The sequence below is a fragment of the Hydra vulgaris genome, chromosome 14, assembly GCF_038396675.1.
Source record: "Hydra vulgaris chromosome 14, alternate assembly HydraT2T_AEP".
Lineage (NCBI taxonomy): Eukaryota > Metazoa > Cnidaria > Hydrozoa > Anthoathecata > Hydridae > Hydra > Hydra vulgaris.
Window position 1 is genome coordinate 26510912 of NC_088933.1, and position 21430 is coordinate 26532341.

At 25.6% G+C, this 21430-nt stretch overlaps 1 protein-coding gene across 1 annotated transcript in view; it reads left to right on the plus strand.

Annotated features, from left to right (window-relative positions):
* The window catches only part of LOC100206952 (succinate--CoA ligase [GDP-forming] subunit beta, mitochondrial), a 28333-nt gene extending 11036 nt beyond the window's left edge, over positions 1 to 17297 (plus strand). The window contains exons 5-11 of the mRNA XM_065817587.1: positions 1786 to 1938; positions 6796 to 6885; positions 13613 to 13709; positions 15179 to 15340; positions 15608 to 15750; positions 16860 to 16980; positions 17140 to 17297. Of these exons, the coding sequence (XP_065673659.1) occupies positions 1786 to 1938; positions 6796 to 6885; positions 13613 to 13709; positions 15179 to 15340; positions 15608 to 15750; positions 16860 to 16980; positions 17140 to 17246 (873 nt within the window). The 3' untranslated portion in view covers positions 17247 to 17297. The remainder of the gene's footprint in view (positions 1 to 1785; positions 1939 to 6795; positions 6886 to 13612; positions 13710 to 15178; positions 15341 to 15607; positions 15751 to 16859; positions 16981 to 17139) is intronic.
* Positions 17298 to 21430: the final 4133 nt, after the last annotated feature.

The window sequence follows — 21430 nt, forward strand, 5'->3', positions numbered from 1 at the left end:
TCAGGTCGAGAAAGTAAAAAAAAAATGTTGTTGTTTTTCTTTCAGAAACTTTAAAAGAAATTATATGGCATCACTTAAGATATGATATTTTATCCATTTATTGGGCTCTCAATTGTAGTTAATTATTTTTTGCTAAATCATATCTGTCTCTTTAAAACCAAACTTCAGTACCTTGTCTAGTTGGACAAGTTTTTGAATAGAAATACTAACCTATCTATTAGAAAAACGTGAAACAACTAATCTTGGTAGAGCAACATCATTTATAGCTGAAATTGTAAAAGTGTTTTATGATAAGTTAAGTGAGGTTATGGGTCCATACAAATTCAGTGCTTCACAAATATGGAATGTTGATGAAGTTGGTGTATCAATAGTGTTAAAACCTAGTAAAATTGCCTCAGAAGGCAAGAGTACAAATACAAAATACATGTTTGAGAAACAATCCTGGAAAGACAATTTATGATTTATTTAATTTATTATAATTTATTATGATTTATTTGATTTATTATGAACCAAAAGTTGTCACATATTTGTTGCAGTTAGCTATGACCTGTACAATGTATACATCTTTGCTAATGATTTCTTACTTTGTGCTGGAAATAATTATTTTAAAGTAGAGAATCAAATTATTTTCAGAATGATCAAATTTAGCTTTTGTAATGTTCACCTAATTTTTGTAACGAAAACACTTTTTGAGTTGGCACATTACACTTTTTTAGTTGGCACAATATATTTGAGCATATATTGTTATAAAGCCTAATGATCCACAAAATATGTCATATCATACAAAAATCATACAAAAATGTTTAAACAAAAAGCGATATTTATGAATAATCTGATAACAAATTAAAATATAAACTTTTATATTTTGCTTTTGATTATCAATAAATCTTTTTATTTCTTTGTGTTTCTTAGTCTTTTTAGCATATTAGTTTGAATCACTTAGAAGAAAAGTTTTTTAACAAAAAGTAACAAAACCATTTATTAGCTGTTTTTAATTGTAACTTTTTTTTGTAAAGAAAAGATGCGCTAGAATAAAAAGAAATGTTTTTAAAAAGAAATCAGTATCTAAACCACCCTCTATATATTTTGATGATTAAACATTTTCTTTAATTTGTGATCAAATTGTTTTCCTCTATAAGCTCCAGGATGAGCTAAGATTGTATGCAAACATAATATAATTACTTTATTGAATTTAATTATAAAGTTTTCTAAAGCAATAAAAAAGTTTATAGTAATTATGCGTAATATGTATAATGCGTATAGTAATTATGCGCATAATTATAGATATTATTTTACATTATATTTATTTTTAGGAATATTTATGGAGTTCATTTTTGTTTCCTTAATTTAAATTCAAATCTTAATTTTTTTAATGCAGCAAAACATTTGTTGTTTCTCTAAAGATTTGCTTTGTTTTTCTTTTTTTTGTAATTAATTTATTGAGCTATGTTTAGTAAATAATTATTCAAAAACTATAATTTAAATGTTAAACATTTTAATGTTAATTGTTAAACATTTCTTTTTTTTTTATCCACAAGTTTTTTGAAACTTTTTAAAGTTAAAAACTTTTACTATGAGACAAAAAATCATCTTTATAACTGTTATCACTTCTAAAGAAATTCATTTAAAAAAGATATATTTGTATTTTTTATATATAATATTACCTTATAATAAAAAATAAAACTTGTTTTGACATATCAAGATCAACATTGCTTAAATTCATTATAAATAAAGATTTTTAACTTCATTATAAGAACTCAATAAACTTTTTGTTATTTTTGCTAGTTAATGGTTTGTGAATCGCTAACCATTACCAGAGAGACATATATTGCCATTCTTATGGATCGCGAAGCAAATGGCCCTGTTATAGTTGCAAGCCCTGAAGGTGGAGTTGATATTGAAGAAGTTGCAGAAAAAAGTCCATCAAAAATACTAAAAGTATAAACAATAAACTTATTTGAATAAATAAAACTAAATTTTTTTAAATTTTTTAAACAATATTATTAACAATAAAGTTTTATAAAGTTTATAGTTTTTTAATATTTATTAATATTATTGAATTTTATATATTTTTTTATTTAATTCTTTTAACTTTTTTATTAACATCATATTATCCATATATTAATACAGTAAACTCCCAGTTTTCAAATCTTCTAGGGGTATAAGAAATTACTTAGAATATCCGAAATTTTGATTAACTGAAAATCTTCTTTAAAGTGATTTATTTTTACAATCAATTTTTTTTTTAAATTTGTATTTTAGGTGCCACAGGAAGTTGTAATAGTCTTGTTACGGAGTACTAATGAATAGCATTTAACAAAGAAGTTTGTGTCTCATTCTTTACTGATGGCGATGTCATCAGTAAAGAATGAGACATGAACATTAAACTATTGCCACACATCTGTTTAATTTTGATTTTAATAAAAATAGAGAGTAAAAAAAAATGGAATAAGATGAAATAAGATGCTGCTTAAGTCTTTTACTCATAAAAAAATAAATTCATAAGGACAACTTTTTGAAAAAGTTGTCTTTTTGCCATCACTTTTTTATTTTTAAAATAACAAATTTATTACAGTTTTTTGAAAAATTCTTCTGTTTTTTTTTTTGTGATTGTCAGATTTAGATGCCAATATGGTCAAAGAGAGACAAGTATTCAAGTACCTGTGTTACATGTGCAATCTCTGATATTTTTGGCTTTTCAGAGGAAAATGGTTTGACATCTATCTTCCCTTCTACCTCAACACAATCGTTGATTAAATGGCATCCAGAATTTCTCGATCTGTGATAGCAATTGTTTCACTTGCGCAGATCTCACAATCTATATTTATTTAATTGTCAACAGCTATTTTTTCATTTAATAAACTACACGATCTTTTTCCTTGATGTTCACTTCAAGCAGTTTGAAAGCATCACCTTTACCATTTATACTTGCAATTTGTATTTTCTGTGAGATGCCTGCCTTTCTCAAACAATTCTTTACAGTGTTTCTCAGTACAGTGTCCCATGACCTGTCAATATTCCAGCGATAAAAATGTCTTTAATGCTCTTATCCATTGGTTGAGTTTTGGAGGTTACGTTGGGTGGTAAAAATATTAATAACACTGTGGTTTGTCTGCCTTTCTAATTATCAACATAGATAGCTTTTAACCAACCCTATTTACTGCTGCTAGACCTGTTAAATGAAGTTTGCTAAATTTTCCTCCTGCACATTGTTCACCTTTAAGATAAAAGTTTTTGTTTGATAGTTGTTGATAAAATAAACCAAATTTATTTTTATGCTTAATCCAATAAGTTAAAGTGTTTTGTGGATCACTAAACGTTTCGGCTACATTCTTTTTAACTTGACCTTTTTCCAAATTTTTAAGAGCAAGGTTTTTTTCTTTGATTGTCAGTACCGTCTTTTTTTGCATTTTAACTAATGCAGTGAAAATTTCAATGCCGTGTTGAAATTTTCACTGCACCACATTAATTGTGTTCAATTTTTTAAATATTTTGATAACATTATCTTTTTACATATAAATATAAATATATTTTGATTACGTTCGATATAGTTAGATTTCAAAATGTAATGTCTTTAGCCAAAAAAAAATTTAACTGGTGTGGTGTTTATCAAGGGGAACAAAAAATCAAACAAAAAAGGTTCGAATAACTGATGGATATTTGCATTAGTATGTTAAGAAAATCTCAGGGAGAATAAAAGTTGCTTTGAATAAACTGGAGATTTGAATAAGTTCCATTTGAATAAGATCGAAAAACTGGGAGTTTACTATTTTATTATTATTTGTTAATTTATTATTAATTTTTATTTATTGTTCTATCTGTTAATCACTTTTAATCAATTTATTATTTTCTTGCAATTAATCTTTTTATCTCATTTACTTTTTCTCTTTTAATCAATTTTAAACCTTATTAATCTCTTAATCATTTTTTAAAAACACTTTTAATCAACCTTATCTCATTAATTTTTTAATCATTTTTTTAATCTTTTGATAAATATATTAATATTTTTAGATTAATTTATTATTCTTATATAGTTTATTAATCTCATTTAATTTTTAATTTTTTTTAAATCAGTACATTTTATCTGTTAATCTTTTTAAATAAATTTTTTAATCTCCTTTCGTCAAGCTATTAATGAATTATTTTATAAGAAATCATCCAAAAATAATTTTTGTCACCCTTATGTAAATAAATGGTAGTTGCAAAAAATTTAACTAAAAATATACATCAGTTGCTAAGATGTCAGTTGAAATCAGGGTTGGCAAAAACCCGGTTTTTTTTAAAAAAACTCAACCCAGTGGGCTTTTTTTGGGTAATTTTGGGTTTTACTGGGTAAATTTGGGTTTTTTTGAGTTTTATTTTTATTGTATCTGTTAAAAATTTTTTTTTTTTAATTTAATGATATCAAAAATTAGTATAATTTTAACTTTAACTTTATTTAAAATATATTTTATATTTAATAATTTATAAAAATAAATTTTTAAATTATTTAGAAAAAATTTTAAACAATTTAAAACTGTAAAATATAAATTTCAAGTTAAATTTATATATATTGATTTATTTTAAACTTGTAAACAATTTGTTAATTTCTTTTAATCTAAGTTATTATCATTTAATCTTAATTAGTCAATCAACTATTCTCCTTTAATTAAACCAATCATTCTCTTTTAATTAAACTAATAATGTTTGGTAGGGAATTTTCTTATTCTTTGTGGATCAATTAATTTCTGTTAGTCAATTAGTTATTTTTTTTCAATTAATATGTCAATCTATGTAAATAAATGGTAGTTGCAAAAAATTTAACTAAAAATATACATCAGTTGCTAAGATGTCAGTTGAAATCAGGGTTGGCAAAAACCCGTTTTTTTTTTAAAAAACTCAACCCAGTGGGCTTTTTTTGGGTTTTATTGGGTAAATTTGGGTTTTTTTGAGTTTTATTTTTATTGTATCTGTTAAAAAATTTTGTTTTTTAATTTAATGATATTGAAAATTAGTATAATTTTAACTTTAACTTTATTTAAAATATATTTTATATTTAATGATTTATAAAAATAAATTTTTAAATTATTTAGAAAAAATTTTAAACAATTTAAAACTGTAAAATATAAATTTCAAGTTAAATTTATATATATTGATTTATTTTAAACTTGTTTCTCTGCCCATTGGCCTTGTTCATAAAGGTTCATATTTTAGAGTTAAAGAGTTTAGAGAGGGTTGTGACCACAATAAGGTAGCCTCCTCAACTGTAGTGGTCTTCTCAGACTTGGCAGGTGAAAAACATATAAGAATAAAAAAATAAAAAAAAGCAATTGTTCACAAGCAATTGTTTTGAGTAAAAGTGAAAGCTAAAAAGCAAATGCTCATAACAAAAGCAATTGCTTAAAAATACATGAATAAAGTTTTGCTTTTACTTATAAGCAATTTTACTCTTTTGTGATGATGAAAAATTACTGAGAGAACTTGAGGAAATGTTGGAAGCTTCATCCCAAAAATATTTGGATAAATGGACCCCACAAGAAAAAGTTAGTTGTTTGATTCTCATTTAAAATAAGCATTTACTTCTAAGCTTCTGCTTAGGAGTAAATGCTTTATGCGCTACCAATAGAAATTGGTCGTTTTTATTTTTTCATTTAAAAATGGCTGCTTTTAGTGTAAATCAAACTGATAATAATAAAATAAAAATAATGATAAATGAATAAAGATGAAATATATATGCCAGTACAAATATGTGTGTGTGTGTGCGTATATATATATATATATATATATATATATATATATATATATATATATATATATATATATATTCAAAAAATAGTAAATTAATAAAATGAATGTCCAATTATCAAAAAATAAAATAAAAAGCAACTGTTATAGGTGCTCGTGAAATTTGAAGCAATTGCTCACCATTTTATGAGTTAAAGTTTTTTTATTTACGTCTTTTTCTTATATATAAGCAATTGCTCAGAATAAATGATTTCGCACAAAAAAAAAGCATTTGCTCAAATTTGTATTCACAAACTCAGAGTAAAAGCAATTGTTCAATTTTATTCACCTGGCCTAATGTATTTCCAAATAATGATGTAAATATTAGTAAATCTACCCTGATAGCTGTTATTGTTGGGTATAATAGTTAACAATAATAGTTAATTTTTAATTTAGTTAATAATTTAATAGTTATAATGTTATATAAAAGTTTATAAATTAAAATATCTTTAAAAAACCCCAATAAAACGCAGATTGCCCGGGTTTTATTGGGCAGGTTTTTTAATGCCAACCCTGGTTGAAATAATGCTAATTCACCATTATCGTTAATCTACTTTAAGCAACTTTGACATATAATTCCTTGATATGCGACATCAATTGTTTTTTGCTAAAGAAATGTTTAAAAGCAGTTTTTTTAAATTTTAACATTTTTATAAAATATGATTATTATTTTTGAAATTTTTATAAAATTGTGCTTGTAAATCCTTATCTAATTTATTTTATTAATCTCTTTTAAACAATTTGTTAATTTCTTTTAATCTAAGTTATTATCATTTAATCTTAATTAGTCAATCAACTATTCTCTTTTAATTAAACCAATCATTCTCTTTTAATTAAACTAACAATGTTTGGTAGGGAATTTTCTTATTCTTTGGGGATCAATTAATTTCTGTTAGTCAATCAGTTATTTTTTTTTAATTAATATGTCAATCTATGTTTATCAATCAATTCATCAGTTTGTTAATCTTTGATAGTTCTTTTATCTCTTAATCAATTTTCTGTCAATGAGGTAAAACTAGGTTGTTTTTTTAGGAAAATATTGATATTGAAAAAGGTGTTACTTTAGAGCAAGCAGATAGAATTTCTACATTTCTGAATTTCCAAGGAAAGAAGCACACACAGGTATATATACTTAAGTTGTTTGATTTTAGAATGTTTAAACAAAACCACATAAAAATTTATTTTTTTAGTTTATAACTGAAAAATTTGAAAATAATGAAGTTATTTAATTAATAAATAAAATTAAGTTAGAAATAAAATAAATAAACAATTTTTTTTTGTTGAAAAAAGTGTTAATAAAAAAACAACAACAACATGATATTTTTTCACTTCTTTTTGTTTTTCTGAAAATTAGTAAGTGTAGTTTTATTCTGTGTAGTTTTATTCTTTTTGTATCATTAAAGTTGTTCTGCTAATAGTTCTCATTTAAGATGTCAACATAATTGTAGCTTTATATTTTATTCTTTATTTAGTCCCTGTTCATTTTAATTACATACTAATGAAGAAATGTGAAAACATGAAATTATCTCTTGAAGGCAGCTGCCATTTTTGTTTTATAATTTTAGATGAGTATATTGGGTGTTTACTTGAAATCTGGCTTTAAATGGTCCTAACACCATCAAATATATATTTTATAAAATACAAAATATTTAAAAAAAGACAATTTAAGACTTAAAAAAAATATTCAATTATGTTATTCTTTAATATCTGGTCTAGATTTTATTGATTTAGAAAGACACTGTACAAGACTTTGATCAACTTTATTAAAACAATACTCTATCATTCTCTTGACCTTTTCAAGTTTTTCCGCTTTGCAATCTTTAAAACTATTATTTTATATACCATCTTTCTTTATATTTATTTATATCTTTGTATAATCCTTTAATTGACCAAAAATCATAAATTGCCTTTGATTCTGGAACATTGGCAGGATTATCTTTTTTTTTGCACAAAAATTACATTTTCTCCTAGTAATCTTGAACAGATTTAGCATAGTGAGATGAAGTAAAAAGGCAATAATTATTTTTTTAATACAATCTTCTAAGTAAATTTTTTGATTGACTTCTTGATGTTTCTCTCAAAAAAATTAAATTATCATATGATATACCTCTACAAGAACTGCCTGGACGGCAGTTCTTGTAGAGTTTTGGTTCATATTTTGATTTTTTATAATATTTAACACTATGAGGACATCCTTTAATGTTGCTCGTATAAAAACTATATTTTCCGTTGATTGTTGAATGAAAAAGTGTAAAGTAAAACTCATCATCAATAAAACAATCATGTTTTCTCAAATTTAGTCTTCCACAGTTCCAAAAAGGGGACTCCAGATTTAAAAGTCACAAAATGATTATTTGTTCCTGGTTTTCGATATTCAGGGACTCCAAAAATATAAAAAAGTTTATGGATTATTTTTGGAAAAAAAATTATGACTTTAAGGTTAGAAAAACAAAGAATTAGGACTACCAATAATGAGAACCAAAAACTCAAGTGAAATATTATGTTTTAGTTGCTTTTAAAGTTTAAATTTGGCTGATACATTTTCGAATTAAAGTGTTTATGGCTAGTGTTTTTGATTTGCAGAGATTTTAATAGTCACATGCTTGGCTTGGGTAAGTATACACCCCATAATATACATAGAATGTATACTTACCCACAACCCTTGGAATTAGAAAAAATGGTTAACATAAAACATAAAAATGAGGTCGGCAAAAATTTGCCGACCTCAAACGCTTTGAGATCCGCAGTTAATTCGGCAATGCAGAATGGCGATCCTAATTCCAAGGGCTGCTTACCCATTAATTCACATAATCTTTAAATCAGTTTAAATGCTCAGACTCAATGCTCAAATGCTCATTTGTTTTTAGAACTTTTTCACTAAATCACCTTTTTTTCTTCTTTTTGATATTATATTTGATTGAGTTTATGAGTTGTTGAGTGGTTATTGAGATCTTTAATGCCCTTGCACTAAATGTCTTTGGTATCACTGACTTTTTTTTTAATCCTTGATTTGAGTCTTGTCGTAAATCTACAATTTTTCATTGTTTCCTTCTATAAAACAACGAGATCCTATAATTTCACTTAAACCTGTATAGTGCATTTTCTTCATCATTGTACTTCTTGCTTCTAATTTAGCTGACTAGGTTTTTTTGGTGATTTTTTTCGTCTGCTGTATTTTGTCTTTCCACTACAAGTTGTGCCTCATAATTATCAACGTATTCCTTTTATTCCTTTTTTTTCTTTGGTTTCAGGTCTCACTTTATCTTGTGGTATTGTACAGCTGTTATTTCTAACTGTTTTTACTGTGTTTTTTTTAAATTATTTTCACAAGTACAACTCTTGAGAAAAAACTTCTTTTTATCTTTTTATTGATTTCAAATTGAATTTTTTTTTAAGTATATATTTTCATAAAATCTTTTTTAAGCCCTATTGTTTTGAACACATTTTTTATTGTTGTTTGAAAATTATTGTTGTTTGAAAATTCTTTTTCCAATTTCTTACATTGTTTAATTTTGTCTATTAAATCTATATTATGTTGTAATTTTTCACCAATTTTTCTTATTATCTAGTATTACTAAAATCTTTTGCTATTGCATATGGCTTGCATTGATTTTTTGATTACCTTACGCAAATCATTTACATTGAAAATAAAAAAAGGCTGATCATTAACAGATTCTTTGTTTGATTCTTGAGACTACTTTTTGCCTGGACCAAATTATTGTATCTAATTAAACACACTTGATTTTATATCATAAAAAATTTTTTTAATGCATTATCATAAACCCAAATATTTATATATGCGCAGTAACTTTGTGAACAAAAATATTTATTCGTGTTTAACAGTATCAGAGGCATTTGCTTATTCAATGACAAAGATTTTAAATTTGTTTTTTATTTGCAATAAAAACTTTACATATCCAGTTACAGTTACTATTGCTTTATTACTGTTGTTGAAAACCATGTTGTCATCAAATAATGATTAATAAGTATATTTTTCAATCAAGGTCAACTATACGGCAGGACGCGCAACTTAACTCGATACTTCTTACTAAACGCTAATAAAATTAATTTTAACCAAAAAATGTTTTGTAAAACCAATATTATTAAAATAATTTTACAGTGAATATAAGTTAGTATTATTTAAAACTTAATAGCAAAGTAAAAATTAATAACAAAGAGAAAACCTTTTTAAAAATAATAAAAAGTCAATATAATACGAATTTTGAAAGTTTATCTGCAAAAAATAAACATATTCTCTAGAAGATTTTATAATAATGTAAAATATTTTTTTAACCTATTTTATATATTTTATATATTATATAGTATATAAAACTCTATAAACAAATTAACAACATGTTAATAAAGATGTAAATAATCTATAAATAAAAATTACTCAGCAATATGTCTGATAGAGACATGCATTCCAAATTCTTAATTCCATGCAATAGAACATTTGCAAAACGCCTAAAAAGATTTTTTGATGACCAAAATCATAACATGTGTCCATTACAGACAAAATGTTTATAAGTCTTTTTTTACAGCATACTCTGTGTAATTTTTTTCACAAAGCATAATCCAATTCTAACTAGTTGATAAGTACACCCATGAAGAACTGTCAAATATCCTTGTGAAACTTCTTTAATGAAGTCTTTAGCTTCATTTGTTAGTATAGGTTTATCCTCAGCATAAATTAATTCACCCTCACATTTTTTCTCCAGCCACCCTGCCACATTGGTAGCAGAGCTCTCTTCAGTTTTTAAAAGCAGAAAAAATGACCCTAGCTGTCATAAAAGCATTTGCCCCTGTTGGTTGTCTGTAAACAGAAAATTCTCCTTCAATTCTGTCACTTTGTAGCTCACTAAACAAGATGTAATAAAAACCAACTAAAAACGAATGCTTGCAGATCGCTATCAATCCTTCAGTGGTTTGCACAATGGTTTTTTTGGTATCATGGGCAACATATTTAATTTGTTTGGGTCCGTGCCCTGATTTCATAGATTTGAATAGTTCTAAAAATAATTGCAGGTTATTTGATTTTTTACATTGCACAGATCTGGTCTTGGTCTCTTAGTCTAATATTCTGCCCTTTTGCAGAATCATTAACAATATTCCATCAATCTAAAACCTGCTGAATAAAAGAGGATGTTTCATGAGCTATTTTTAGTTTCAAAGCAGCTACTAATTTCTCATTAAATATTCTTAAAGCCTGTTGCACATTCTGTAGTTGAAGTCTAGAAGGATAAACAGCAGCATGGGATATAGGAGCTTGTTTCAAATTGTTATCTTTTTTATATTGGTTTAGGTTTTTGACATCAGAAAAGAAACCAACAGTTTTATTTTCAAGAGATAACTTTTGATACTTTTCAATAATTCAGTTGTTATGTAAACATTTAAGAAGATGAACTGTATCAAACAAAAGAAACCAAACACATTGATCAGTTAAAGGATAAATGGCCTGATAGTCTGTATTTCTTTAGAACAATTTTCAGTATGCTAGTTGATTTTATGGTTACCAGTTACAGATCCTAAAATAATTAGCACCATTTTTTTTAACTATAATATCTTTCACAACACTGATTTGATACATTGATATTAGTTTGTGAACAGGTGTAACAGAAACCATTAAATTAGGTCCACCATGTATGCATTTTATCATTACATGTAGCATAGAAATTGCTTTAGACTCTAGATCATCCATATAAAACTCCGCCTGAATAAGCAACTGTTGGTCTGATTTTTACCTCATCAACTATCAAAAAAGCATTTTTCTGATGATAGTTTTTTACCTTTTTAAATGTTTTTTGTAATACAAGATCGATGTTTGTGGCAGAAATTATAGACTGCACCTACTTGGAAGCACTAAAAAATCACGAAGTTGATGATAGTTGGAGTTACACAAAGACTCAATAGCAAAGCAATAATCAATAATAGAAAAACTTTTGTTACACAATAGTTAAAATTATTTATAAATTGATAATATAAATTATAAAACGATAATAAAAATAAATTGTCTTGAAATAAAATTCAGTTTCTTTTGCTTGATACCATCATTGATTTCAAATTTATATTCTGAAAGAATAATTGTCATCTTTTCAATAATACCATCAACTTTCAGATTATAATTATAAACTAAATTATTAGCTTCAAAAAACTGTGAGTAAAAGACCAAGTCATTGTTGGGATTCAATATATTGCTTAATGGAATGCTAATACCATGTTTAAAAGCAGAAAAAGTTAGTGGCAAACAAAGTGAGCTTATTGTAAAAAATTATTGTCATGAAGCTCTTCTTTAACATAAAAATACATATGAATTCATCTTTTAGTCAAAATATTACAATATTTTCATACTTTTTGTATAATTCTTTGTCAAGATAGAATAAAAAAAAAACAAATTTATTTTATCTTTTTTAAAAAAATAATTAAGTTGCTTATCTTCAGGCTTAGATTAGCAAAGCACTGACTTTGGTGTTAGTAGACATAAAAAAGGAAGATTAAAATTTACAATTCACAGCTCCACATTTGTTTAGCAAAATGGAAGAGATTTTCTAAAAAATTGCTGTGAAGTTAAACGCTTCCACTTCGAAAGAAATAATAGTCTTCGCTAGCGAAGTCAAAAAAATCGACTTTGCGCTTCCTGTCATATGGTAGTTCTTAGTTTCAATCTATTTTAATAATCAAATAATATGAGTATATATAATTTCAATTAAATCAATCAATTTTAAGTTGTGTATTGTTCACAATTTCTTCAGTTGTCTATCTATCAAGTACAAAAAATAAAGTTAAAGAAACTTGATTAACATAGTGTTATTTTATATTACTTATATAACAAATTTAAAAAAATATATACAAAAGTTTAATAAAAAGACTTCTTTTTTAAGTTTATCTTATGGAATACTCCATCTAAGTTTAAGATGGAGTATTCCATAAGAAAGTGGGTTGTGCTTGTAACCTTGATCTCAGATTTTTTTCATACTTTTTCAAAATGGTCACAAATTACCTTGTGAAATTTAAGCTCTGTTATCAAAAGGGTTTTTGAAATATTGTTCATGGCTTGAATTAAGTGATCGCAAAATGTGATATCTGGAAATGCTTCGGGTCTTTAAATTTATAGCTTTTTAAAAAGGTAAACTCAGTAAAGCTGTTATTCAATAAAAAATATTTATATTGATCTTGAATTAATTATAATAATCTTAAATTGAATGATATTAAATCTTTAATTTCATAATATTTTATGAAATTAAAGTTATATTATTATTATTTTTTATTATTATTATTAAAATTATGATTTAAACTTTTAATATTTTAATTCATTTTTTAAACCATCAGATAAAACTAGAAAAATAAAGTGTACAGTAGGATTTATCATTAAAAAATAACTACAAATCACAACACTCTAAAGGAATTTTGCGGTGATCAAATATTTTAAATAAAAGAAATGTGAAATAAGATATAAAATACTTGTATATCATCATTGTAATTTTTCTGACTAAAGATTATAGTTTGTCAACATAAAAGGATGTTGGGTGTAAGGAAGGGTGGGGATAGTAAATGTAATTTCACTTAATTCTAGCCTTGTTGTTACTTTAAAGGTTGGCTATTTTATGAGATTTTTTGTTTGGCAGCCATCTTAGTTTGGATGTTGTTGTTTTATGGCTTTTCTACAACCATACATGTGACCAAGCTGAAAATTAGCTCTTAGTTAAAGTTTTGAAAATGGGCGTTGATCTCAACTTTAAAACCTTTATTTTTAGTTTACAAATCTCACACCCTTCACTGAGTGTGTAGTTCTACACCCTAGGGTGTAGTTCTCTTATTTTTTTATGATGACTATAAGAATTTTTTATTTCAGGCATCCCTTCAAATCCGTCGGTTATACAATCTTTTTAATGGAGTTGATGCTGTGCAAGTTGAAATCAATCCATTTGGTGAAACAGATAAGGATGAAGGTTTTAATTAAAAATTAAATTAAAGATTATTTAATTAAAGACAGGGTTGTGGAGTCGGAGTCATGGAGTTGGAACATTTTTAGTTAAGTCAGAGTCGCTAAACAAAATCGTGACTCCGACACCAATAGTAAAACTTCTCGGTATTGCACTTGCATGTACAAAGTACATGCATGTGCAAAAAAGGTCTTAATTATCTCAAAATATTTTTAAAAAATTCAAAGAATTTTTTGAAAATTTTGCTTTGGAGTCAGAGTTAAAGTCAGAGTTGTACTCTGAAAATTCGGTAGGTAAAGTCAGTCAGATTTAAAGTCAGAGTCGATACTTTTTTTTTACGACTCCACACCCCTAATTAAGGGCATGAATTAAAATACTTATTAATAATAATATTAAATGGTATAAATGGTATAAATTATAACCTCATTTGAATAATTTGAACACAAATCTTTTTAACCAGTAATAAGTTTAACCTTACATTAGTCTTTATTTTGATATTTTTTTATTATAATGTACACTGTCCTTTATTTTTATTTTTATTTTTATTATAGTATACACTGTCCTCCATTTTGACATTTTTTTGTTACAATGTACAGTCCTTCATTTTGATGTTTTTTTATTATAATGTACACTGTCCTCCATTTCGATGTTTTTTATTATAATGTACATTGTCCTCCATTAGCAACCAAATGAAAAAAAAGTTCAACTTTTTTTATCGAATGCAGCAACTTTTCTATAAAAAACTCTTGAAATGAAAAAATATTTAGTATTACATATAAGAAAAAAGACTTGTACATAATAAGAAACACAAAGGAGCTTTCAAAAATGCTGATGAGCTTTTTAAAGCTATTGAAGCTGTTGAAAATTATTAAACTTCTATGTCTATGCCGAGAAGATGTTCCATGATCCTAAAAAGTAAAGGATATGCCACTAAACTAAATATTTAATATTTTAAATATTTTTTAAAGTAGTTATAAAAATATTGCTTTTTTATATAACTTTTATATATAATTTTTCATATATCTTATTTTTATATAACTTTTATATTTTCAAGTTTCTATAAATCTTTTTTCTTATATGAGATATTTTACCATTTTTTTCATTTAAAGAGTCTTTGTATGAAGTTGATAAATTCATTAATTAAAGTTAAAAAAATATTTTTTTCATTTGGTTGCTAATGTTTTGGAGAACAGTGTATTATATTGTTACATATATTTATATTGTTTAATGTTTTTTTTTTAATTTGTTCTACTATAATAATAAGAAAGTTGTTTTTTAACATAAATAATACCAAATTTGTATATATGGAGTCAAATGGATTAATCAAATAATTTATCCTAATTTAACAATATTAAGAATTTTATTAATTATTAAAGGTTATTATTTTAATTTTTGAATATTTGTAGTTTGAATTAAACAATTTATTATTATCAGACTAATTTTTAATGGTCAATTCTTTTTTAACATTTTTTCAGTTGTGTGTTTTGATGCTAAAATCAACTTTGACGATAATGCAAAATTTCGTCAAAAAGCAATATTCGAAATGGATGATCATTCTGAAGCAGATCCTCGAGAATTAGAAGCAGATAAATATAATCTAAACTATATCCCTTTAGATGGCAATATTGCTTGCATGGGTATTTAAAATATATTTTTTGTATATGTTTGGTATCAGAAATTTTCATCAGTTTATTTTATTTATTGCATAAAGAAATTAAAATAAGTGATACGCTTTCCTCCATTGTAATGCCCCCCCCCCTTCCATCCTTAATCCTTGTGTCCCCCACAATCCTGAGGAATTGAAAATCAAGTATTTATAATTTAAAATATAATTAAAAATTGTTTTTATATCATTAAATTAGTTCTATTAATAAAACAACATTTTTCAATGATTTTTGTTATAGTAAATGGCGCTGGATTGGCTATGGCCACAATGGATATTATTAAGCTGAATGGTGGGTGGCCTGCAAATTTTCTTGATCTAGGTGGAGGTGTGACTGAAAATGGAGTTTATCATGGGTTTAAGTTGTTAACATCAGATCCTAAAGTAAATTTTAGATTTTTTTTTTTTACAAAATTGCATAACTTATAGTAATCATGTAAATTCATAACTGTTTTCACAAATCATATGTAACTTTAATTTTTTGTTTTTTGACAAACCTATTGTATTCTCATTTGGTAACTTACTCGTTTGGTTACTTACTCTTTTGGCTAGACAAGAATGATTAGAAGTTAAATTTTTATTTTAGTTATTGTTGTATTCAGTTACCACAGCTTATAAACATGAATTTCAACTGATGGTAAGTTTTGATAATTTAGGAAAAATTGCATCAGTAGAAAAATTAGAGGAAGCATTTATTGTAAGAAATACCTGAATCAAATGTAGTATACCTGAATCAAAGAATTAACTTCTATCATCTAGAGTTTCATTGTTAAAAAATTAACAGAATGGAAAATAGTTTGTCCACCTAATAGGATCATTTTCTGAAGAAAAAAACAAATGTAAAAAAAGCTTAAAAATAATGTAATGGACAATGTGAGAGTTAAAATTAATTAGAGAAGACGTTCAATGTTGTAGTTTCAAGTATTGAAGAAGCATCATTGGAAAATGCAACCCATCAAGTGCAAAAAAACTACGTTAAATCAATGATGATGTTAAAGTGATGATGATGACAATAATGATGATGATGATGATGATAATGATGACCATGATAATCATGATCATGATTTTCATGTTCATGATAATCATGATCATCATTATCATGATGTTTGCTTATTATTTAAAGCAAATATAACTGTAAAATGTACCTTTGTACTTCGATATAATTGATTAAAAATTTAGTTAATTGTTTTTTTTAAAGGATAATTTATTCGCTTATTTACATTAAATTTATTTCAGTTTTTAATACAAAAATCGCTATAAATTTACTTGTGAATTACATGAGAGATTCTGGTGTTTGCTAATATTGACCTAAAGTTTGATTAATCATTAACAATTAATAGTTTGATTAATCATTAACAATTAATAAAATCATTGTTCGCCCTGCTTTAGCTCTTTTATACTACATAGATTATTCCTGTCCACACCATATCATAAATGTATAATATAAAATACTGTTGTAAATTTTTAGTTTTATTTTTTGTATGTGTAATTAGGTGCGTTGTATTTTGGTAAACATTTTTGGCGGCATTGTTGATTGTGCTGTAATTGCTCGTGGAATCACAAAAGCTTATCAAAGTATGAATCTAAGTGTTCCAGTAGTTGTTCGTCTTGAAGGTAAATTTAGGATTTATAGTAATAAATTTATATAAATGTATGCATGCATTTATCACCGAGTCTACATTCGGTGACAAGGAAAATGGTTTTCTAACTTTTTAAATTATTTTTTTCAATTTTTAATATTTTAGTGGTTCAAAATGATTAATTATTTTTTAGGTACAAACGTTGATGAAGCAAAACGTATTTTGAAAGAAAGCCAAATGCCAATCAAAACTGCTGAAAATTTAGATGATGCAGCTAAGAAGGCAGTGGCCAGTTTTTGATTGCTAGTTATAAATGTGCTTTTTTATAGAAATACAAATGAAATTTTTTTATTCAGCATTTCTGTCTATATAGAATTTAATACTTATAAAGTCTTTTTTTGAATTCCATTATAACTTTGTTCAGTCGGTTTGCTTCAAATTGTTTTAAATAAAATTAAAAAGCGTCCTTGATTTGGACATGATTATAGATTTTAAGACCTAGAAACAAAAAGACCTAGAACTTTTACTAATTGTTTGTCAAAAAATTGTTTGTCAAAAAATTGTTTGTCAAAAACTTTTACTAATTGTTTGTCAAAAAGACCTAGAACTTTTACTAATTGTTTAAACCCATAGTTTACTGAAAAAAACAAGCTTTTTTTTTCTTTAGCGATTCCGCTAAAAATGTCGCGACTCCCGACTCCACAGCCCTGCTGTTTATAAAGCATGTCTAAAAAATGGTATCGTGCAACAAAAATAGATAATACAAAGTTAATCAAAGTTGTAGGTAGATACCATTACCGCTCACCATGCAGTTGTGTCATTAACCTTACAGCACACAATATTGGGTAACTAAGAGTTAAAACGTATTTTAACTTTAATTGTAAATTTCTCTTGTTACAAAGCTTTCTATAAATAACAATAGTATTAGAAACTCTTGCTTATTTCAATTAGTAACCTTGTCTAACTAACTATTGTTTAAGCATAAGTTTATTTGTGTTCAATTTTTTCAAAATTGTCTATCACGATTAATTAAAAATTCGACGAATTTGATTTGCATTTTCTCAAAAACTACTTAATCCATATCAACATTTTTTCAAAAAAGATGTGCACATATTTATTTTTTATAACACCAAAAAAAAAGTTAAGCCTTAACTTTACATAATGCAAGCAATTAAATTTGTTGTAAAGCAGCCGCCACCCCCTCCCCTTACCAATTGAAAATTCACTTTTAATGTAATCCATAAATCTCAGAATTTTTTAACATTATTGGCACATTTGCCTTTTTTCTCAGTATTCCATTCACTACTGCCAAGTAGGGTTCAATAACTGACTACTTAAGACAGTTCGATAGATAGCACCCTTTAGAACTACTTCTCCTACACTAATCCATTATTTTACTGGAATATTAGTTCAATGCCAGATCTGGCCAAAATAAAGTTGGCCGTTTCACGGCGATTTTTTTTTTATTGATTTTCTCCCACTTGCTATGGTTTACGAGATTTTAGGATACGGATGTAACAAAAACAGTTTATCTTATTTTTACGCGCCAAGTAAATAAAAATTTAAAATGGTTTCTGAACCATCTTTTTACAGATAAAGTAACCTACTGTCAAACTCGTAGATAGACTCTATCCATGATGCATCTTATGATCTAAAAATTCACATATGGGTTCAAAATGTATATATCTAAAATTCTAGTTTACAACATAAACCTTCTGATTACTGATATCGTAAATATATATGTATTTCATTAAAAAACAGTGATTTTTATGTCTATTTTGCTAAAACTACTATTTAACTGTAATTTAGACATATAGATGTAAGCTGAAATTTGAGATCCAATAGAAATTTATCTTTATAAATAATAACATTGATAGTTAAGGAAAACGTCATTTAGTCTATCCAGCTGATTATTTCTAGTTTTTTAAATAAATTGAATTTCAATATCTGTATAACTTTTAAAGACCAAATTATTTAGAAAAACGCGTGATATATATTTACACTTAAAAATACATAATATACAAAAATACATAAATTTATAGTTATAGCCATAATTCAATGATAAAGATGGTCATTTATTGCAACTTTTCATAAAAATTAAAAAATTACGGACATTTTCGACCAAGCTTCGTATTTCTAAAAATAAAGCTATGGGAGTATTTAAGGCAAAAAAAATTGCCGTGTTTATGTTTTTTAATTAGAAGGAGAAGTCGTTTTTTCAACCATTCAGTCACGTAGAGACCTAATGTCTAAGTTTGATTTGTTATAAAAGGAGAAAAGGTTTTAAAGCCATAAGTGGATCATACATGGAACTTGCGAACAATTTTTTACTCAAAATTTCTTAAACCAATCAGACATTTTATAACGTTTTGATTGATAAAAATATTAGTTACTTGGAAGCATCGAAATTTTTTACTGTAAGTTTCATTGTTTTTTAAAATTTGTAAAAAAAATTTTTCGTTAATAAGTTTAAGTAAACTTTTAGTTCAACCAACTGCCTCAGTTTCCCAACTGCCTCAGTTTCTTAATCAAGTGATCAAGTTTTCAGGTTTCCATATTTTTGTTCAACCAACTGCCTCAGTTTCTCAATCAAATGATCAAGTTCCTTATTTTTTTTTTAAGAGAGATTAAAATTATAATCAATATATAAATTCAATTCTCTGTGAATGAAGATCTATTGCATTTAAAATAAATCTTGTTGCTCAATATTAATGAAACTTGTTATTTTTATATATGACTGTGTAAATTTAATAATAGTGAGAGCTGACAAATGTTTGCTTTGGACAAAAATGATGTTGGTAAAAGCAATTAAATTTTTAAAATAAAATTTATTCAATAAAAAAATTTAACATTTAAATTTTTCTAAATGTATAGTTTTATGCATAGCTGTTTTAATGGTTTGGAAAACATAGGTTTTCCTGAGTTTTTTTTTTCGTTATTACAATGTTTAAGATACAAATACAAATATACAAGAGAAAAATTACAAGTGAAGATATCGTAAAAATAAATAAATAAAGAACGCGGATACTCAAAGAAGATCGTCAGGTCTTGTCACAGAAAACCGCTGATGAAGAACTTGAAACTTAAAATTTATACAAAGTATAAAAGTCGTTATACAAATAAATTAAATCGTTAAGATTAAAATATCTTTTTACAACTAGAAAATATAAATAAAATAAAAAAATACAAGTATTTGATTCAATAAATAAAAAGAAAGCGGAATCTCATAGTAGTATACATACATACATGGTCAAGTGAATAAAGCACAAGAAAAACTTAAATACATTTGTAAATAAATATTAGTTGCATCACTGCATAAAAAATAAAAAAGTAAATTATTCAATCTAGCGGGTTGAAAGACGTGTTTCAGAAAGAAGAAAAAGTGGGTTAATGGTTAGAGAAAGCTAATAAAAAAATTTTATTTTATAGATTGGATTGACTCTGGCTGTTTAAAATCTTTCGGAATTTGCTATTTTCAAATGTGTTTTCATTAAAGTTTTATTTTTTTAATATAAATAAAAGTTGTTAAATATATTTAAAATAGTAAAATCTGTGAAGATACTTTAGAAAGTATCATCACAGACTATCATAACTTAGAATTAGTTGAACAAGGACGTTATGGGATGATATTTCAATATATTTTTTATGCCTTTCCATATGTATATATTGCACAGGTTGATATTAAAAAAAGTTTTGAGATTTTAGATTTTTTAATAAGTAGCTAAAATTTATTTTTTAATTATATGAATAATAAATATAATTTAATTAAAACTATATTTATTATTTATATTTTGTAGTTTTAACAAATGATATGTTTACATCTTGCAATACTTTTAGAGTTTTTTATTCACAGAAATTTAAGTAAAGCTTGTGTTGTTTTTGAAAATTGAGACAGTAAGAACAGCAAATAAATATCTTGCTCAATTTTCATGAAATTGTATTAGACAAAAAACACTTGGTAAAAAGAGGGTTCGCACCCGTCAACCACCCACCGTACCAGCATGTCTAGGGTTTACATTCGAGTTTAGAATTTTGGATGCTTTAAAAGGAAATCTTAATTCACTCTCACAGCGTAACTTTATTGGCAAAAATATGACTGTTTAAAACGGACTCCATTTTGTAACGATACAACTAATTAAAAGACCATCCTATGACTTCTCATCATATTAATAGCGGTCCATGGTCCATAATCAAAAAAAGTTTAAAAGAATAAGTTAAAAAATAAGAAAAAATATTTTTAAAAAATAAGAAAAAAAATTAAAAAAAAAAAAATATTAAAAAGTTTGAAAAAAAATAAAATAAGTTTTGAAAATTTTAAAAGTTCTTTAATTTTTGGTGGTTGATAATAAACTTGACAATATTTTATCAGTTATTTTAAACGCATGAGTTTTAAATTGCGACCAACAAACAAACAAAGCGACCCGAACGGTGGTCTCCTCCTACTTATCTATTTTTGGTAACTAACAACAGTAATAATAAAATAA